The sequence below is a fragment of the Podarcis vaucheri genome (assembly GCF_965113315.1).
Source record: "Podarcis vaucheri genome assembly, chromosome: 1".
NCBI classification, from domain to species: domain Eukaryota; kingdom Metazoa; phylum Chordata; class Lepidosauria; order Squamata; family Lacertidae; genus Podarcis; species Podarcis vaucheri.
The window spans coordinates 87,977,394-87,993,518 of record NC_138759.1 but is presented as its reverse complement, the minus strand read 5'-3'; the positions used below and the strand labels follow the sequence as shown (position 1 = coordinate 87,993,518).

At 42.2% G+C, this 16,125-nt stretch overlaps 1 protein-coding gene across 4 annotated transcripts in view; it reads right to left on the bottom strand.

Moving 5' to 3' along the window:
* Window positions 1-6,416: 6,416 nt before the first annotated feature.
* The window catches only part of TTLL4 (tubulin tyrosine ligase like 4), a 31,550-nt gene continuing 21,841 nt past the window's right edge, over window positions 6,417-16,125 (bottom strand). For all 4 annotated transcript variants that reach the window (XM_082201559.1, XM_082201561.1, XM_082201562.1 and 1 more), the window contains 6 exons: window positions 15,714-15,851; window positions 14,858-14,960; window positions 13,665-13,875; window positions 11,049-11,119; window positions 10,377-10,459; window positions 6,417-8,709 (listed from right to left, as the gene is read on the bottom strand). In XM_082201559.1, coding sequence (XP_082057685.1) covers window positions 8,556-8,709; window positions 10,377-10,459; window positions 11,049-11,119; window positions 13,665-13,875; window positions 14,858-14,960; window positions 15,714-15,851 — 760 coding nt within the window. In that variant the 3' untranslated portion in view covers window positions 6,417-8,555. The remainder of the gene's footprint in view (window positions 8,710-10,376; window positions 10,460-11,048; window positions 11,120-13,664; window positions 13,876-14,857; window positions 14,961-15,713; window positions 15,852-16,125) is intronic.

The window sequence follows — 16,125 nt, the reverse complement described above, 5'->3', positions numbered from 1 at the left end:
GCAATGCAGGAATCTTTTGCCCAACGTGGGGCTCAAACTCACGGCCCAGGTTTCCCCTCCTGCACTCTGATAAGAACATAGGAAGCTGCCTTACACCAAGTCAGACCATTGGTTCATGTAGCTCAGTATTTGACAGTGGCTTTCCAGGATTTCCCAACCCTCTGTAAAACTACTGGTGTTTTGAAAATACTGAAGTGTTGGATTTAGAAGGTTTTAACAATGTATTTGGTTGGCATGCATATTTGTGGTACGATAAGGTAAAAGTACATAAAGCATTTAAAAATCATATTGTTAGAAAAGCATTGTTTAATGTTTGGATAAGATATAAGGATTTGTTAGGGGGGAAAACCCCAAGATGGTTGTCACCAATGGAAGCGAAGGCACAGAAAAAACTCAATATAGAGGCCAAATGGCCGAAATATTGGGAAATTCTGGAACAAGATGGAGAGAGAATAAAATTGCAGAGCTTTGAAAAATTGAAAAACAAAGTGCGAGATTGGCTCCATTATTATCAAATAATGGAGGCATACAAATTGGACAAAAAAGTTGGTTTCCAGGTGGAAAAATCAAAATTGGAAACAGAATTGTTAGATCCAAAAACCAAGAATTTGTCAAGAATGTATAACTTGCTGTTGAAATGGAACACTCAGGATGAAACGGTGAAATCAGCTATGATTAAATGGGCACAAGATGTTGGACATAACATAATGATGGCTGACTGGGAACGGTTATGGACCACAGGTATGAAATTTACGGCATGTAATGCCCTAAGAGAAAATTTAATGAAAATGATTTACAGGTGGTACATGACACCAGTTAAGCTTGAAAAAATCTATCATTTGCCCGATAATAAATGTTGGAAATGTAATGAGACTGAAGGTACATTCTTTCACCTTTGGTGGACGTGCCCAAGGATTAAGACATTCTGGGAGATGATATATAATGAAATGAAAAAGGTATTTAAATATACATTCCTTAAGAAACCAGAGGCCTTTCTCCTGGGCATAGTCGGCCAATTGGTGATAAAGAAGGATAGAACTTTTTTTATGTATGCAACAACAGCAGCAAGAATACTCATCGCGAAATACTGGAAGACACAAGATTTACCCGCCAGGGAAGAATGGCAGATGAAGTTGATGGACTACATGGAATTGGCGGAAATGACTGGCAGAATCCGAGACCAGGGGGAAGAGTCGGTGGAAGAAGACTGGAAAAAGTTTAAAGACTATTTACAGAAATACTGTAAAATTAATGAATGTTAGAAAAATGTTGGAATGAAGTTATATGGCTTTAGTAGAAATGCTACAAGGAATTAAGTATAAATAGATTAATAGAGCTTTAAAGGGAAAAATATGGTTAGAATGTGTTAATACAATTATAGGATAGAAAACAGAGGAAGATGGAAAGGAATTGCTGAAACAATTAACAGAAGTGGAATACAAAAAGGGAGGTGTGAGGAGGTCGAGGAAATAAAGGAAAGAAAGATAAGATGTTGTAATTGGATTGTGTTTTAAATGGTTTTTGTTTTGTTTTGTTTGTTTCTTTTTTGTATTGCATTGTATGTTTTTTCTTTTTTGGTGTTTTGTAGTGTTGTGTTTAATTTGTTAGAAAACTAATAAATATTATTTTTTAAAAAAACTACTGGTGTTTTGTTTTGAATTTGGCAGTTCTTGTTGTTCCCAATCATTTTGCCTACTTTTGTTTGCAGTTTGCCCCTTTGGATTCAAGGAAGAAAAGCCGGATAATATACATTTTTAAAAACAAACAGTAAAATAAGGAGAACTTGGTCTTGGCCAGTGCCAGTTCCCCCTTCTGGCAATACCTGAAGCAGGTTGTTCTTCCCTGTTGCTTGTGGCTAGCTATGACCAGGCACCCCTTTTATCTTTACATGCAGTTCTGGTCCTGCCTCAGAGCCTTGATCTTGATGCAAGTGCTTGCTGTCTTCACCTCCCCATCTACACATACTAAACATAACCCAGTTGGGATTGGCCTCTCCTCCCCACTGTGGAGAATTCCTGGAGAATGAGTCAGGCTCCTAAAAAGAGAATGGTTGCTGTCCCCTCCCCTCTCAGTTTATCTCCACTACTTGTAGCCTGAACTCAGCGACACAGGCCTTATTGGCTCTTGGCAAGAAAGGAAATGGTTACAGGTGCCCACTGCCAGCAGAATGCCAGCTGTGGCAGTGTCTCTGGTTGGTCAAAACTCCCAACACTTCAGGGGATAGATAACCCGTTCCTATCAAGATGATTTTCTCAACCTAGCAGGGGGAACGTTTGCTCCAAAAGTGAATATATAAACATAAAAGCTAAAAACCTTACCCTTCGCAGAGCAAGCAAAGTAGTGTGGAGGTGCCTGCTTTTCCTTTGCAGCTGAATAGCAGCTGTGTGTGCTCTAGCAAAAAATTAAAACTAACAGTAGGGTAATACCTTTACTGTGACTAAGAAAAGATGCAACAAAATGCAATACCCAGGTTAAAAGGGGTAAATTTGCGCTTTGTGGAAAAATAACACCAGGCAGGGTGTTGAGCAGCCTTTTCCTCATTATAAAATGTAACTTAAAAAAAAAGCATTGGGGAGATCTGATCATAGATCAGCACACACACCCAAAATACAGGCTTGGCGGCAGCAGGAGATTTGCACGCTGGAGAAGACCTTGTTGGCTGCCAAAACAGATTTCACATTTCACCAAGGACCCTTTGGATGCTGAAGACAACTGTGGCTGTTCCCCCTTGAAGCACACATCCACTGTAGTCCTTGGGAAAGTTTGTATATCGGTTAGTGGCCATCGAACAGCAAAAATTACTTACAGACCTTTAGTTTATACTCACTTACCTGAGAGTGGCCGGTCTTGAAGAATACTCAATTTTGAGTTGACATGTATTGCTAGAGATGTTCTAGGCCTCTAAACCAACTTGCTTGCCTCAAGGTGCCCACCTCAAAAGCAATTACTCCTATTTCAAGATATAAAGGAGCTGGAGGACTTGATTAATGCTGCTCTACTCTTTGAAACCAGAGCAATTTCTCCTTGTTTTATAGGGTGGCGGCAAAACAGAAAGCAAACCATAAGAGTATAGCTATGATATTTAAGACTGGAATGCATATGCTGCTTCTACACAAACTCTGCCTAAGAGGTATGGTGACCATAGGAAGATAGTTATGGATTGCCGCACTTCAACAATATCCTGAATAATGGTGGCTTTGCTAAAGTGCTCATATGAAATCAAGGTTTATTGAAAGCCAGGGCAATTTTGAAACTTAGCTGGACATATTAAGCAGCAAGAAACTCTGGAGAGCTGTCAGATTTCTCAAACCTCACATTCTTCTTCCAAAATCTCACATATTTATCCAGATATGCCAGTTAACTATCTCTTGGATTTAAAAACCTTCAACACTGAAGCAGCTTTTGGAGCTCTGCCTTCAACCAGTGGACACATCCATCAATGTACCTGTGTTTTATGAACTACTGCCCCTTGTATATATTTCCAGGAGATGCACTGCTGGCTACATACCTGGCTAAAGTGGCTGGTTGGCTTGTTTAAACTTATCTACGTATTTGCATAGCAATACTGCTGAGTCTGTAACTTTTAAAGTAGCTGTTTTTAAAGCAAGTGTGGCCACAAATCCCAGAGATTAGGAATCTAATTGACAGGATAGTTTTGTGTGAATTATAGATTCTGTTTGGATATCTCTGAAAGACTGTAAGGTGGTTGTTTTTTTGCTAGGCAATAAAAGATTAATTAGATTTGCCCACATGACATTATGGCAGCTTAAGCAAATCAGATATATTACAACTGCATATCTGCCTGGAATAGCACACATATGCTATTCCTACCTCCTATGCTGAGCAAAAAAACCCAACCAATTTTCTTTGCTTGCAGAGCAGAAAAGCTATGATTTATGACAGACCCAGTTTTCACACCATGCTAAGTCAAACTATGGAGTAGTCCTCCTCCAGAGAAGCTACTGCAGCCAAGCTGCTGTGAGTTAAGCCACAGTTTGGCTTAGTATTACTTCTGAGTCTGGGCTTGTCGTTCCTCTCACTCCAGACAAACCATGAGTGGTAAGCCACAGAACAAACATTGCCAAGAACTCATGGTCTGTTTGGAGCAATATAAACCACAAGCTGTGGTTTGGATGCATCACTAAGCCAAACTGTAGGTTAGCTCAAATCAGCGCAGCGGCACCAGGACCAGAGGAGCAGGAAAAAGGCCACAATCTTCTCTCCAGGAACATGCCCATTTGCTCATTTGTGTTAAGCCATAGCAAAATGGGCCAGATTCTAGGAAGTTTATCTAGCAGTGTATTTGCTCCACACTTCCTTCCCACTTTTTTTTAATCTCAGTCAGTTTATTAGATTCACTATAATTGGGCCTTGTATAAGAAATTTAGGTGAAGTGAGGCAATCACTCTACAGAGGTTGATGTTTGTTCTCCTCTTCCTCTCTCAATAATTTGGTGTTGACAGCAGAAACTCACATGACTTTCCAGGGTCTAAATACCAACCTGGAGAAAATTTGCTTGTACAGTATTTCTTAGATAAGCAAACATGCTTAGTGGCAGCTTAGAGGAGCAGGGCTCACCTAGACTCCAAAATCCCTAAAGCACTCAAAATTACCTTTACTGCCACCCAAGTTATATCACAACAGTCATGACCACATACTTGCACTTGAATCCTTTATTTTGTTTTTTAAAAAAAAATCTTTAATTTAGCAGGGTGAGTTAAATTGGACTCATGGCATCCTTTTGAAAATGTATATCCTCCTCTGGATCTTTCCGATGCACACTTCAGAAGACCCAAACAACCACTAGTGCCCTCCGTGCAGCAATAAATTAACCACTGACATTTCACTCTGAGAAGAATAAATCCATCTGAAGAAGATAGTTGTGTTAAGCAAGTTGAGACAGCAGCTACTCAAGCTTCAAATCCCGAAATATGGAAGGTGCTGGGATGGCTTCTTTATCCCAGAGCAATCTTCTTCCATTCCTGAAACACTTATGCAGAATTCTATGCCCTTCTGCATAGGGTGGCTCCTCACAAGTCATAGCACATCTTTTTGTTCCTCTCGGTATCAAGCTCTATAGCACACTGCTTGGAGGATCCACCTTAGCAAGATAAAACCAACCAATGAGGCTTCTATTTACTGCAGTAGTTTGCTTTAGGAGGGAAAGAAAACCACCAGGACAAGGAAATAAATTCATTACAAAGCACTACATAGGAAGTTACCTTATACTGAGTCAGACCATTGGTCCATCTACCTCAGCACCGTTTATGGTGACTTGGCAGAGGTTCTCCAAGGTTTCAGCCATGAGTCTTTTCCACCTTTTTGGGGAACCTGGGATTTTGTGCATGCAAAGCATATGCATATGCTCCACCACTGAGCTGAAGGGTGATATTTGGCCAGAAATGCAATGCCTTTTCCCTAGATCTCTTGAGTTCCACCAATTTACATTGAGCGATCCATGACATTTTGTGCAGAGTAGTACCCACCTAAGGTTCAAATACTGATGGGGCATGGGGGAAGGAGAGAACCAGCAATGCCTGTTAATACCAGGAAAGAGAGATAGCTGTGTAGACCACATTGGAGGAGTGCTGAACACCTGTTTGCTCGTAATTACTCAAGTCAGGAAGGGTGTGTGGTGGTGGCAAGAGTATAAGGCGACTCAGGGAGACGGCCAGCTGGGAGAATTCTTTAGGACACTCGAAGAGGCCTCTCCACTTTCACACTTCTACACAGCTAGCTCTTTTAGGTCATTCAATACAATCCTAGGAGTCAGGCTAGTTCACAGAAGATTGTCGCTATGAGATTTGAGAGGGACACATTAGGCACCAACCTCCTACAGAGCCCAAAGAAGGGACATGACACTCAGTTTTCAGTAGGGGACAGTTAAATAAAACCTGTTGCAGGGCTAGGACACATAGGTTGGTTCCTAAAAGAGGATTCAAAATGCAAGCCTTCATTTTTGTGTACCAGGCTAACAGGGAGAGAGGTTTTAACCCAGTTAAAACTGAACATATATTGAGGATGTTTGCAGTAGGAAGCCAACTCTCCCTCTACCCTTGTTTCAGCACCTGCCCGGCTTGGCTTGCAAAAAGGGCATAAGAAATTAAAACAAAAATTAAACACTCAAATCTCCTAAAGGATTAGACTGTCTTCTGTTGGCTTTTTGGAGAAAAGGCTGTCTCGCAATAGAGATTAGTGCAACACACCCTTCCCCTCTGTTTACATAGTTTTGCAGGGAAGGTTGATAACTGTCAACTGATGAAGCTAGTAGCCAGGAACATATAGAGTATGAACTTGGAAGAAGCAAGCCGTCTCCACTTCTATCTTCCCAACCTCAGCGACAGCCAAGCTGGCTAAGAGAAGAGCCAAGCTGGAGAGAAGTTATGATGAATCTGAAGGGGATGGAAATAACAAGCCAAGGGGAAAAGAAGCTTTAATTCAGGGGATCGTGCCATAAAGGTCTCACCAAGATAGATACCTGTGTTAATACAGCCAGTGAAGTAAGACAGAAACGCAAGGTAAGTCGCTGTCTGCAAGGCAGACTCTGAAATGATTTCTAGCAACTCATTCCCTGGCATGATGCAAGGAGAGCTGCTGCTTCTACTGCTAAGGCCCCAGGAGAAAGCACAGCTACATCCAGTGTGCCTGGCTTGGATTCCAACTCTATGTTTCCCAGCTTTTCTGCTCTTAAGAGCTTAGTCACTGAGGTTACTTAGGATAAGCATATGACAGATGTAATAAGAAAGAGGTGCCCTGTTGCTTTGGTGTTATGTGCTCCGGGGAATCTCACACCCCTCTGCAATGACTTGAACCCTTTAACAATAAATGCACACTGCATCTATATTCTAGATTACAGCTGCTGTATCCAGTTGTATCCAGGAGATTTCCAGGACTGTGCGATTCATAAATACTGCCCTGACCAATGGAGAAGCAATCTATTTGGAGAGATGCACTGTAGGAATGATGCCTTCCTTTTTCTGGCCATTTATATCACAAGTAGCCACCTAAGCACATCTCACCACCATAGTGAGAAATACTTACAGGCATTTGGAATATCATTACTGCTACATGGAAAAAATAGAAGACTGCACAGAGTGATGCATGCCTCATGCTGTCCATAGCATCTGACTGTGTGTGTGTGTGTGTGTGTGTAAAATGAGACAAAAGGACTCCTATCCTTCATTAAACAGAAATATTTCTTGCAGCCAAAGTTGCTGAGTTCACCCTCAAGGCTCAGAATTTAGCAGCTTCCCGCACGTGGTGTCTGAGTACAGGCAGGAAATGCTCTTAGTGTGTAGGTATCAGGAGTCAAGTAGAGCAAGAGATGCATCTATCAGTGCCCGGGGAACAGGACAGCAAATGGCCCTTGCTGGCTGTAAGTGCAAATTTACCAACACATTCCGGACATACGCACACAACTGAAAAGTGTACCCAAAGCTGGGATCCAGTACCAGATTCAGATTAGGAGTAAAGTATAACAAGTGGAGAAAAGGCAGAATTCTCCAGCAGCAGGGAGAAGGCACTGACTGATGAGATATAACACTGACTGAGGCTGCAGTACTTAAAGCAAGAATTATACAGCCAAGCACCACTTGGGCTAAATTATAGTCTTCTTTAGGGGTAAAGAACTGGAGAGTGTTCTAGGGTGTATATGAATGCTAGGAGGATTAACACAGATAACCACCTGACCCTAAACCAGAGAGGAACAAGAAGCAGCCACCTTAGCACACCTTTTTCTGAGTCCCAGCACAAAGCTAGAACCCACCACCAGTGCTTAAGCTACACAGTTGTGCTTTGGACCAGCACACTGAAAAATCTGCTTCTCCAGAATAAAAAGTAAGTAGAAAATACCTTCCATAACTAAAGTCCATCAGGAAATCTGTACCCAGGAACTAAGTAAACATGGGTGTGTACCTAGAGAATAAGAATATTCAAGGACTCCCCACCACCTCCCTCACTGTTTAAGCCTCTTTCTCTTATGGCCATGCACCAGAGAGTTTATGAAAAAATCTGCCTGATTTACTGGTGTTAAAGCCATTCTAAAGTTTGTTTTCCCAACTGTTCAGCTAATTAGGAATTTGTGTCATGTTGTGAATACATGGGTTATTATGTCAATTGCAAACACGCAATTGCCTCATGGTAGCAGCTCATTTCACAAATGGTCATTGAGGTTGTCAGTGTCTGGCGAAACCTAGCATGTCAGCACTTAACAGCAAGAGGCACTTAAGGATCAAGTGGTGACGATCATGGCAAAGTCAATAAACTATAAGGAACTCACACTAAAAGTTAAATAGGTTTTCCAAGCTTCTGTGTTTAGCAACTTCCTTTGTCATAAAAAAAACTATAAACAGAGCATTTGTCCCTTTTAACCAAGTTAAACATCTCCTCTTCAACTCAATTCCCTTTCCAAAAAAAATAGTTCTACGTGGGCGTGCCGGACGAAAGGTCCTCCCATCCTTCCATGCTGGCTCTCCTAGCTTCCGTTGAGGTAGGTCATGTACGCCCCCTCCTGAGACCATAAGGAAGGGGAAGTTGGCCACTCACTCAGTCCCCTGTCACTTCACTAGGCTTGAGTTGCTGAGGGTCCGAGGGATTGTGGGTTTCTTGAGACTTCCAGCTGTGTATTTAATCTGAGGTAAGCTTTGAGTGCAAGGGTTTGGCTCAGAGCTTCGGACTGGCTCCTCCCCATCTCGCTGGACAAGGATTTTGCTGTTGGGAAGAAGACAGAACTTGAGAGAGAGGCAGATCTGTCTTGCAGCACAGAATGGAGCACAGACAGAGAGAACCACTTTCATAGCATATCATTTTCACCCGTCTGAAGGAAACAGCAGTCTACGTCTACTACTACTACTACTACTACTACTACTACTACTACTACTGTGTCATCCCTGTATTTGATGGGAAAGAAGGATTTAGGGCTTATGGCTCACCACTGCCCAGGCCTGATTACCACAATGTGCTGTACCTTGGCCTGCTTTGAAAACAGTCTAGAAACTTCAGCTGCTCCAAAACAGGGCAGCAACATTGTTAACAGGGAGTGGCTGAAAAATTCTATCATGCCTGTGCTTTGCTATCTACAGTGGCTTCTAATCTATTCCAGGGGACAATTCAAAGTTCAAGTATTAACTTTTCAGGCCCTAAAACAGAGGTGGAGAATCTGTGACCCTCCAGATGTTCTGGGACTAGAACTCCAATCATCTCTGACCATGGGCCATGCTGGCTGGAATGAGACAAAGGCCAACAACAACTGGAAGGCTGCAGGTTCTCTATTGCTGCCCTAAATAACCTGGGGCTAGGTTATCCGAAGGACTATCTCCTCCCATATATATCCAGCCCAACCTGAAAATCATCTTTAAAAGTCCACCCCTGCCAAGTGAGGTTAGGTGAGGCAGGTGCCAACTTTTCAGTGGCCATAGGTCAAGGCCTTTTATTCAGCTAGTCTTTCCTACTTAAAAACACGGTCAAAACATGTGGTTGTTGTTTTTTAGACATTGGGTACTACTGGTTCCTCTGCTGCTGGTTTTATTTTGAAGTTTTAGCTTTGTTTGTGATTTTGTGTTCATGTTGTTTTTACATTTTACATGTGTGTGTTTTTTAAAGTACACTGCCCAGAATACTTAGTGTTACAGGTTAGTATAAAAATGCTACAAATAATTATTTATGTCATATATTTACCGAAGTAAAAATAAGAAAGGCTAAGACAACGGCCTGGTTTGAACTTAACATGAAATCCTAGCTTGTAGCTACATGATTGAAGCTGCCTGACCATACATGGGCTCAGGGCTACTCAGGGAAAATTAAGATTGGCACTGTATCCAGCCTCCATGATTTTTTTTAAAGCAGGAGTTGCAAGTCAGAATGGCAGAAAAGTCTCACAGCCACTGCAGAGTGCCTCAGTGGGCACCACACTGAAAAAGCCCAGTTGAAACTAACTATAGTTTGCCCTTACTGGATATAATGATTAACCACAGTTAGTTTAAACCCAGAAGCAGATGCTTCTAATTTAATCCTCTGGCACATCCTAACAGGGGCAGAAAGTAGCACATAAGCAGTTAAGACCACGTTTGTTAAAAGGGTAATATATCAGGAGAGGGAAGTAAGAAATGTAAAGGTGGCATATAAATAACAAAGAAGAGTTTCCTTTCTCTCCATCTATTCATGAGAAGGTTAACAGCCAAAAATGCATTAAAATGCATTAACCATGGCTACAATCCTACACACAACCACCTGGGAATAAGTCCCATTGAACGCAGTGGGGATTACTTCAGAGAAGACTTGCAAAGAATTGCACTATAAAGGAATGAATGAAAAATCATGGACAAACCCCAACTGGAAATGTATTGAGATATAACAGTGGCTGGTTCTCGCAATCTCACCTGGTTCTGCCTAATTCCATCTTGCTCAAGCCATTCACAGGGAGTTCATTCTTCATATAGAGGTGGGATCTTGGAATTGACCACTGAAGTTGAGAGAGTGCAGAGTTAGACAACTAGTGAGGGGGCTACTAAATGTTCCTTTCTTATCTCCCAGCATACCTCAAACTTAGTGAAGCAAAGAGAAGGTGCTGCAGGCCAGTAAGACAGCCACAAATATAGAGCCACTTAATTAGTAACAAGGTTTCGCCCTATTGGACACACTTTCCCCCTCCAAAAATGAAGGGGAAATGTGTGTGCGTCCTATGGGGCGAATGCAGGCTTTCGCTGAAGCCTGGAGAGCGAGAGGGGTCGGTGCACACCGACCCCTCTCGCTCTCCAGGCTTCAGGAAGCTATCCGCAAGCCTTGCAAGCCCGGCAGGAGTTCCCGCGGGCTCGCAAGGCTTGCGGGCAGCAGCCTGCAACCCGAAGCACGGGGCGCCCTCCGGAGGGCGCCCCGTGCTTCGCGCAGGTGTGCTTCGCGCAGATTCATTCCCCCCCCCCAAAAAAAGGAGGTCCGTCCAATGGGCCAGTGCGCCCTATAGGGCAAAAAATACGGTAGTTCTGATTGGCACCCTCATGAAAAAGCAGAACAAATTGAAGGTATGAGGAAAGGCAAAGAGGGCCCACCCTTACCATCACTGTGGATTCTGTCACCACTCCATTATGAAAGCCTTTGTGACACCAGTTTCTGAGCAGATCCACCCCTGCAGAAAGGAACACCACAGAACGAATGCTAGTTCACATGTGAAATTTTGAGGGCTATTACTAAGCAATTGCCCTGGTTGTAAGAAGGCAGTGGGTACAAGTAATGTAGGGCCTTGATACTGAGCAACCCAAACACACACGTGCGCACGCACACACACGCACACACACACAGGTTTAAAAATCAAGCTGCAATGGTATGATGCTCATTTGAAAAGTTTGTTGAGAGTGCTGGAACTGATTAGAGACTTTGGAGAAGTGGCAGGCTTTAAATTGAATACCATTAAAACAAAATTGTTGGTGAAAAATGAATCAAATGTGGCAAAGGAGGAGTTAGAAAAAACATTGGGCCTAAAGAAATGCAATAAAGTGAAATATTTAGGTATTTGGATTACCCCTAAAAATATAAATATGTTTCAGGATAACTGTATGAAAATTTGGCTCGAGATCCAAAGAAATAGGGAGATATGGAGCAGGTTGAAACTGTCATTTCTGGGCAGGACCTCCATTATAAAGATGAACGTGCTCCCAAAATTAATATTTCTATTTCAAATGATTCCTATACTGGGTGGAGCGGGCTGCCTCAAAAATTGGCAAAAAGGTATTTCCAAATTTTTATGGTCAGGCAAAAGACCTAGAATCAAACATTTAATTCTAATTGACATAAAAGACCTGAAACCTACCTGACCTGAAACTGTATTATGAGGTGGCCTGCCTCACCTGGTTAAAGGAGTGGTGTACACTGCAGGACCCAGACCTCTTAGACTTGGAGGGATATGATAATCGATGGGGATAGCATGCAGACTTAGCGTATGGGAAAGCAAAAGTTCACAGGAACTTTTCAAACCATATTTTTAGGAAATTCCTATTGATGGTCTGGGAGAAGTATAAAAACCTGCTCGAACCAAAGTTTCCCTGATGGATCTCGCCAATAGAGGCGAAGGCGGTTAAGAGAAAAAATACCCAGGGACCCTGGCCAATGTATAAAGTACTTCTAAAGGAGGAGAATAACCAATTGAAATTAAAAACCTTCGGGGAAATAAGAGAGTGCATTGTTGATTGGTTTCAATATCACCAATTATTTGAGACATTCAAAATTGATAGACAAAAGGGTTTCTCCACTGAGACTTCCAGATTTGAATCAGATTTGGTGAACTCCAGAATTAAAACACTTTCTAAAGTATACTGACTCCTCCTTGACTGGGAAGTCAAGGAGGAGGAGGTGACAGCGGCTATGATTAAGTGGTCACAAGATTTTGGGTACTCAATATCAATGAAGAAGTGGAAAATAAATTGGAATTTTACAGCTTGTTACTCTCTGAGTGAGAATATTTTTAAATGCAGCATCGGTGGTATTTAACCCCCTGGAAATTGTCCAAGATGTTCAAAAATGTCCCCAATAATTGCTGGAGGTGTAAAGAAAAACCAGGTATTTTATTCCATATGTGGTGGCAGTGTAAAGAAATCAAGGTGTTTTGGGAGGATATCCACATAGAATTGGAAAAAATGTTAAAAATATATATTAATAGTAAACGGGAAGCTTTCCTTTGGGAATCACAGACTCAGATATTCCTAACAAGGCTTAAGAGATCTTCTTATATGCTACGGTCGCAGCAAGGTTTCTCAATGAGGCAAATTGGAAAAGCAATAAAGTCCCGTCAAGATTAGAATGGATTCAAAAAATGGCTGAATACGCGGAATTAGATAGCATGTCAGAAAAGATTAAAAAAAACCAAAACAGGTATTTATCTCAAAATGGGAAGTTTTTAAAATATACTTGAAAAATAATAGTAGTTTAAGGTCATACGCAGCGTTTGAATAATTTCAGTAGCAGTGGTAAAATGTGGTAAAACCAATGAATGGATTAAGGGATATTGAAATTCAACAAAACTAGTTATGCATTGGCAGCGAACAATTAATACAGAATCTGTAATACTGAATAGACGGGAAGTCTGGCGTATAGAAGAAGACCACTTTTATTTTATGTATTTTATGTTTTGAAGGTTATTAGTTGATGCATTTATTCTCTTTTTTCCTTTGGTGGTGATGGAATTTATTTTCTTTTTCTGTATGGTGTGTTAATGTGAACGGTAACAATAAAATTTTAAAAAGGGGAAAAAATGAAGATGGTGAACTTCTTCCTGGTCTATTCTATGGAATTATCTGGATACACTTAAGAGAAGCAGGTAACACTGATGAACAGGAAGGCTCTGGGTGAGGGTGCGGGCTTAAAGATAGCCAATAGAAACCAGTGAAAGGACAAAGGGGTGGGCAAGAATAAAGAGAGACTTCTGGCCTAAAGCCAAAGATGTGGCTGCAAGGTGTGGGGAGTGGGGAAAATGACACAAATGTCCCAGCAAGAAACAACACTCAAACCACACTGGCAGCCTGTAAGGATGACAGATAATAATGCTTTGGGAAAGAGCACAGACAGCTCTGGGTTGGAAAGCAAGGTATGCATTCTACTTATAAAGGGCTGGTCCAAACAATTAACTGCTTATCCTAAGAAGGGAACTTGCAGGAAGGAGGTGATGGGAATTGCTTTACCTTTGACCTTATTCACGAAATATTTCAGCTCCCACTGGGAAGTAAGGATGTTGTAGTATCGCGGCTGCTCAAAGAAACGTAGGTAGTGCATGGAGAAGCGCGAGGGGAAAACTCGCTCAAACTGTCCACGTCGAGCGAATTCATCCTCTGTCTCTACCAGGACACGTACATCATCTGGTGTTAGAACATCTAGGATGGTGGAATAGAACTCCTGCAGCCAAGATGGACAGGGAAACACCTTGGTTTTCCAGGAGGTAACTGCACAAGTCTACATGCATGCCACTTTCGGTCCTCTAAAACCACTATGATTGCCACTCTAGGATGGTGGCCACGCAACACATATTCCCCTCCCACAGTGACAGCAGTGGAAAGACAGAAGAGAGATATCCAAATAGGAATTTGTTGGGGGGTGGGTGAAGAAGAAAAGGCAGGGTTCTTGGTTATGGTTCCCAAATGCTTCTTGTACCCCTTGAACAAACTAAACCAAAAAGCATGTGTGTAAGTAAGAAATGGGAAATCTTACTGCTTCAAGGCACACCCATTATAACAATGGCAACCAGTGGCTATGGCCTATTGGATCTTAGATATAGTTTGTAACATTTTCTTAAGCTATGCTGTGTGTTTGATGGGCTTAAGGTTTAACTGTGAATACAGTTGAAATACAGGTCTTTATAACTTCCACACTTAGCCAAATCATATCCTATATGTCAAAATACAACCTCCTTCAAATACCAGTCCTTCTGTGAATAAACAAGCACCTCCTCCTTGTGTGTGGATGCATCTTACCTGCATCTGACACATTTACTGTCAGAAAAAGTGCTTGGTTGAACTCTTAGGCACTCCCCAAGCCAAGCGACTGTAATGATCATCTGCTAGTACGAGTCAATATTTCAGTGAAGCTACCTCTATGCTTTGCAACTCCCTGTCTAGTAATATTAGGCAGGCACCCTCACTATACTGTTTTACACCCCTGCTAAAAACTTTTTTTTATTTCCGCAAGCCTAGCGAGAAACATAATTTAGTTGTGTATACTTGTTTGATGATTTTATATTGTTTTATGCACACTACTTATGGTTTCATTTAATTAAACAGTTAATGACATGATTCAAAGAAGAGCGGAGAACTCCAGCCCAAACATGCATGAGATCTCAGAACGAGGGCAGAGTGTTTGGGGAAGGCATGTTCTCGCCTACCTGATCAGGCACTTTTGAGGTCAGATAAAAAGCTCTTTTCGTTTTCTCAGAAGTGAACAGCTCCAGAGATGACTTACTCTTCTCCTTTGCGACACTATTCAAGCTGGGCACAGCAATAATTAAAGTTAGTACAGAGAGAGTTAGTCAGTGCCCTCCATTCAGCCACCTATAGCCAGAACCATAAGCAATTGGCAAGCTATACTCTGTTAAGCCAAAAGAAAGCAAAAAAGCCTCAAATGATCCATGGAAACATAGATCAAGGATGGGGAACCTTAGGCATGGGGGCAGTGTGTGCAACCCTCCAGCCCCTCCATCTGGGCCCCAGGACTCTTCCCAGGCCATGCTCCCTTCCCCAGGCCCCACCCCTCACCAGCCGGCTTCAGGCTTTCCCTAACCTGGTGCCCCCCAGGTGCTTGCTGCCACCCCTGACAGCTACTGTGGCTGAGCTGAGCTGAGGAGCAACACACAATTCCAGCCACTGAAGCCTAGTATTCCTGGCAGTATGTCTGAGATCACCACCATTGCTCAGCTTCCAAGGTTGAACGAGGTATTGCCCGGGTATTTTCAAGCCCATTTTGCAATTACATGGACCAGAAACTTGCTTTAAAAATAACAAAAGCAGAGATTCTTTGGATGCTTAATTCAGTTTCTGTACGAATAGCGTGACTGAATAAAATGCATAGTCCTACATACAGGCTACAGCTATGCTTCTGTGCTATAGCCACACATACTATTGCCACAACAACTTTTCGTCTCAGTCTTCCCAACTCAGGCCTCCTCGCTCCCCTACTGAACAAGAACAATGCAAAAGATGGAATGCCCAGTAAAACTTCTCTTTCTGAGTTTGATCTCTAACCTAGTTGTGGAGCTGCTGGCACTTCCAGAGGGTGAAGCCACATCATCTGTGCTTGGCAACAGAAAACCAGCCAAATTAAGGGCATCTCTGACCATTTGACCCTTGATGCTCACATCCAGAGGAGAGTTTGAATGAAGGCTGCAGAGAGAACAAAACCTTGATTGGACAAGCCCATCTTCATGTCTTTGGCCCTAGCTTTTGGCATTTTAGATAGCTGTTAAGTTTGATTTCCAAAAGAGAGAAAGGAGGAACTCGATCTCCAAGGCAAGACAATCTCTCTCTCTTTTAGTATCCCCTCCCCCACCACACCCACATGCATACACAAAACACAGACATACCTACCAATCAGAGACACACTGTGTGATCCAGTTCAATGTAAGTGTTGCCTCCCTCACATTAAGAGATGGAAGCC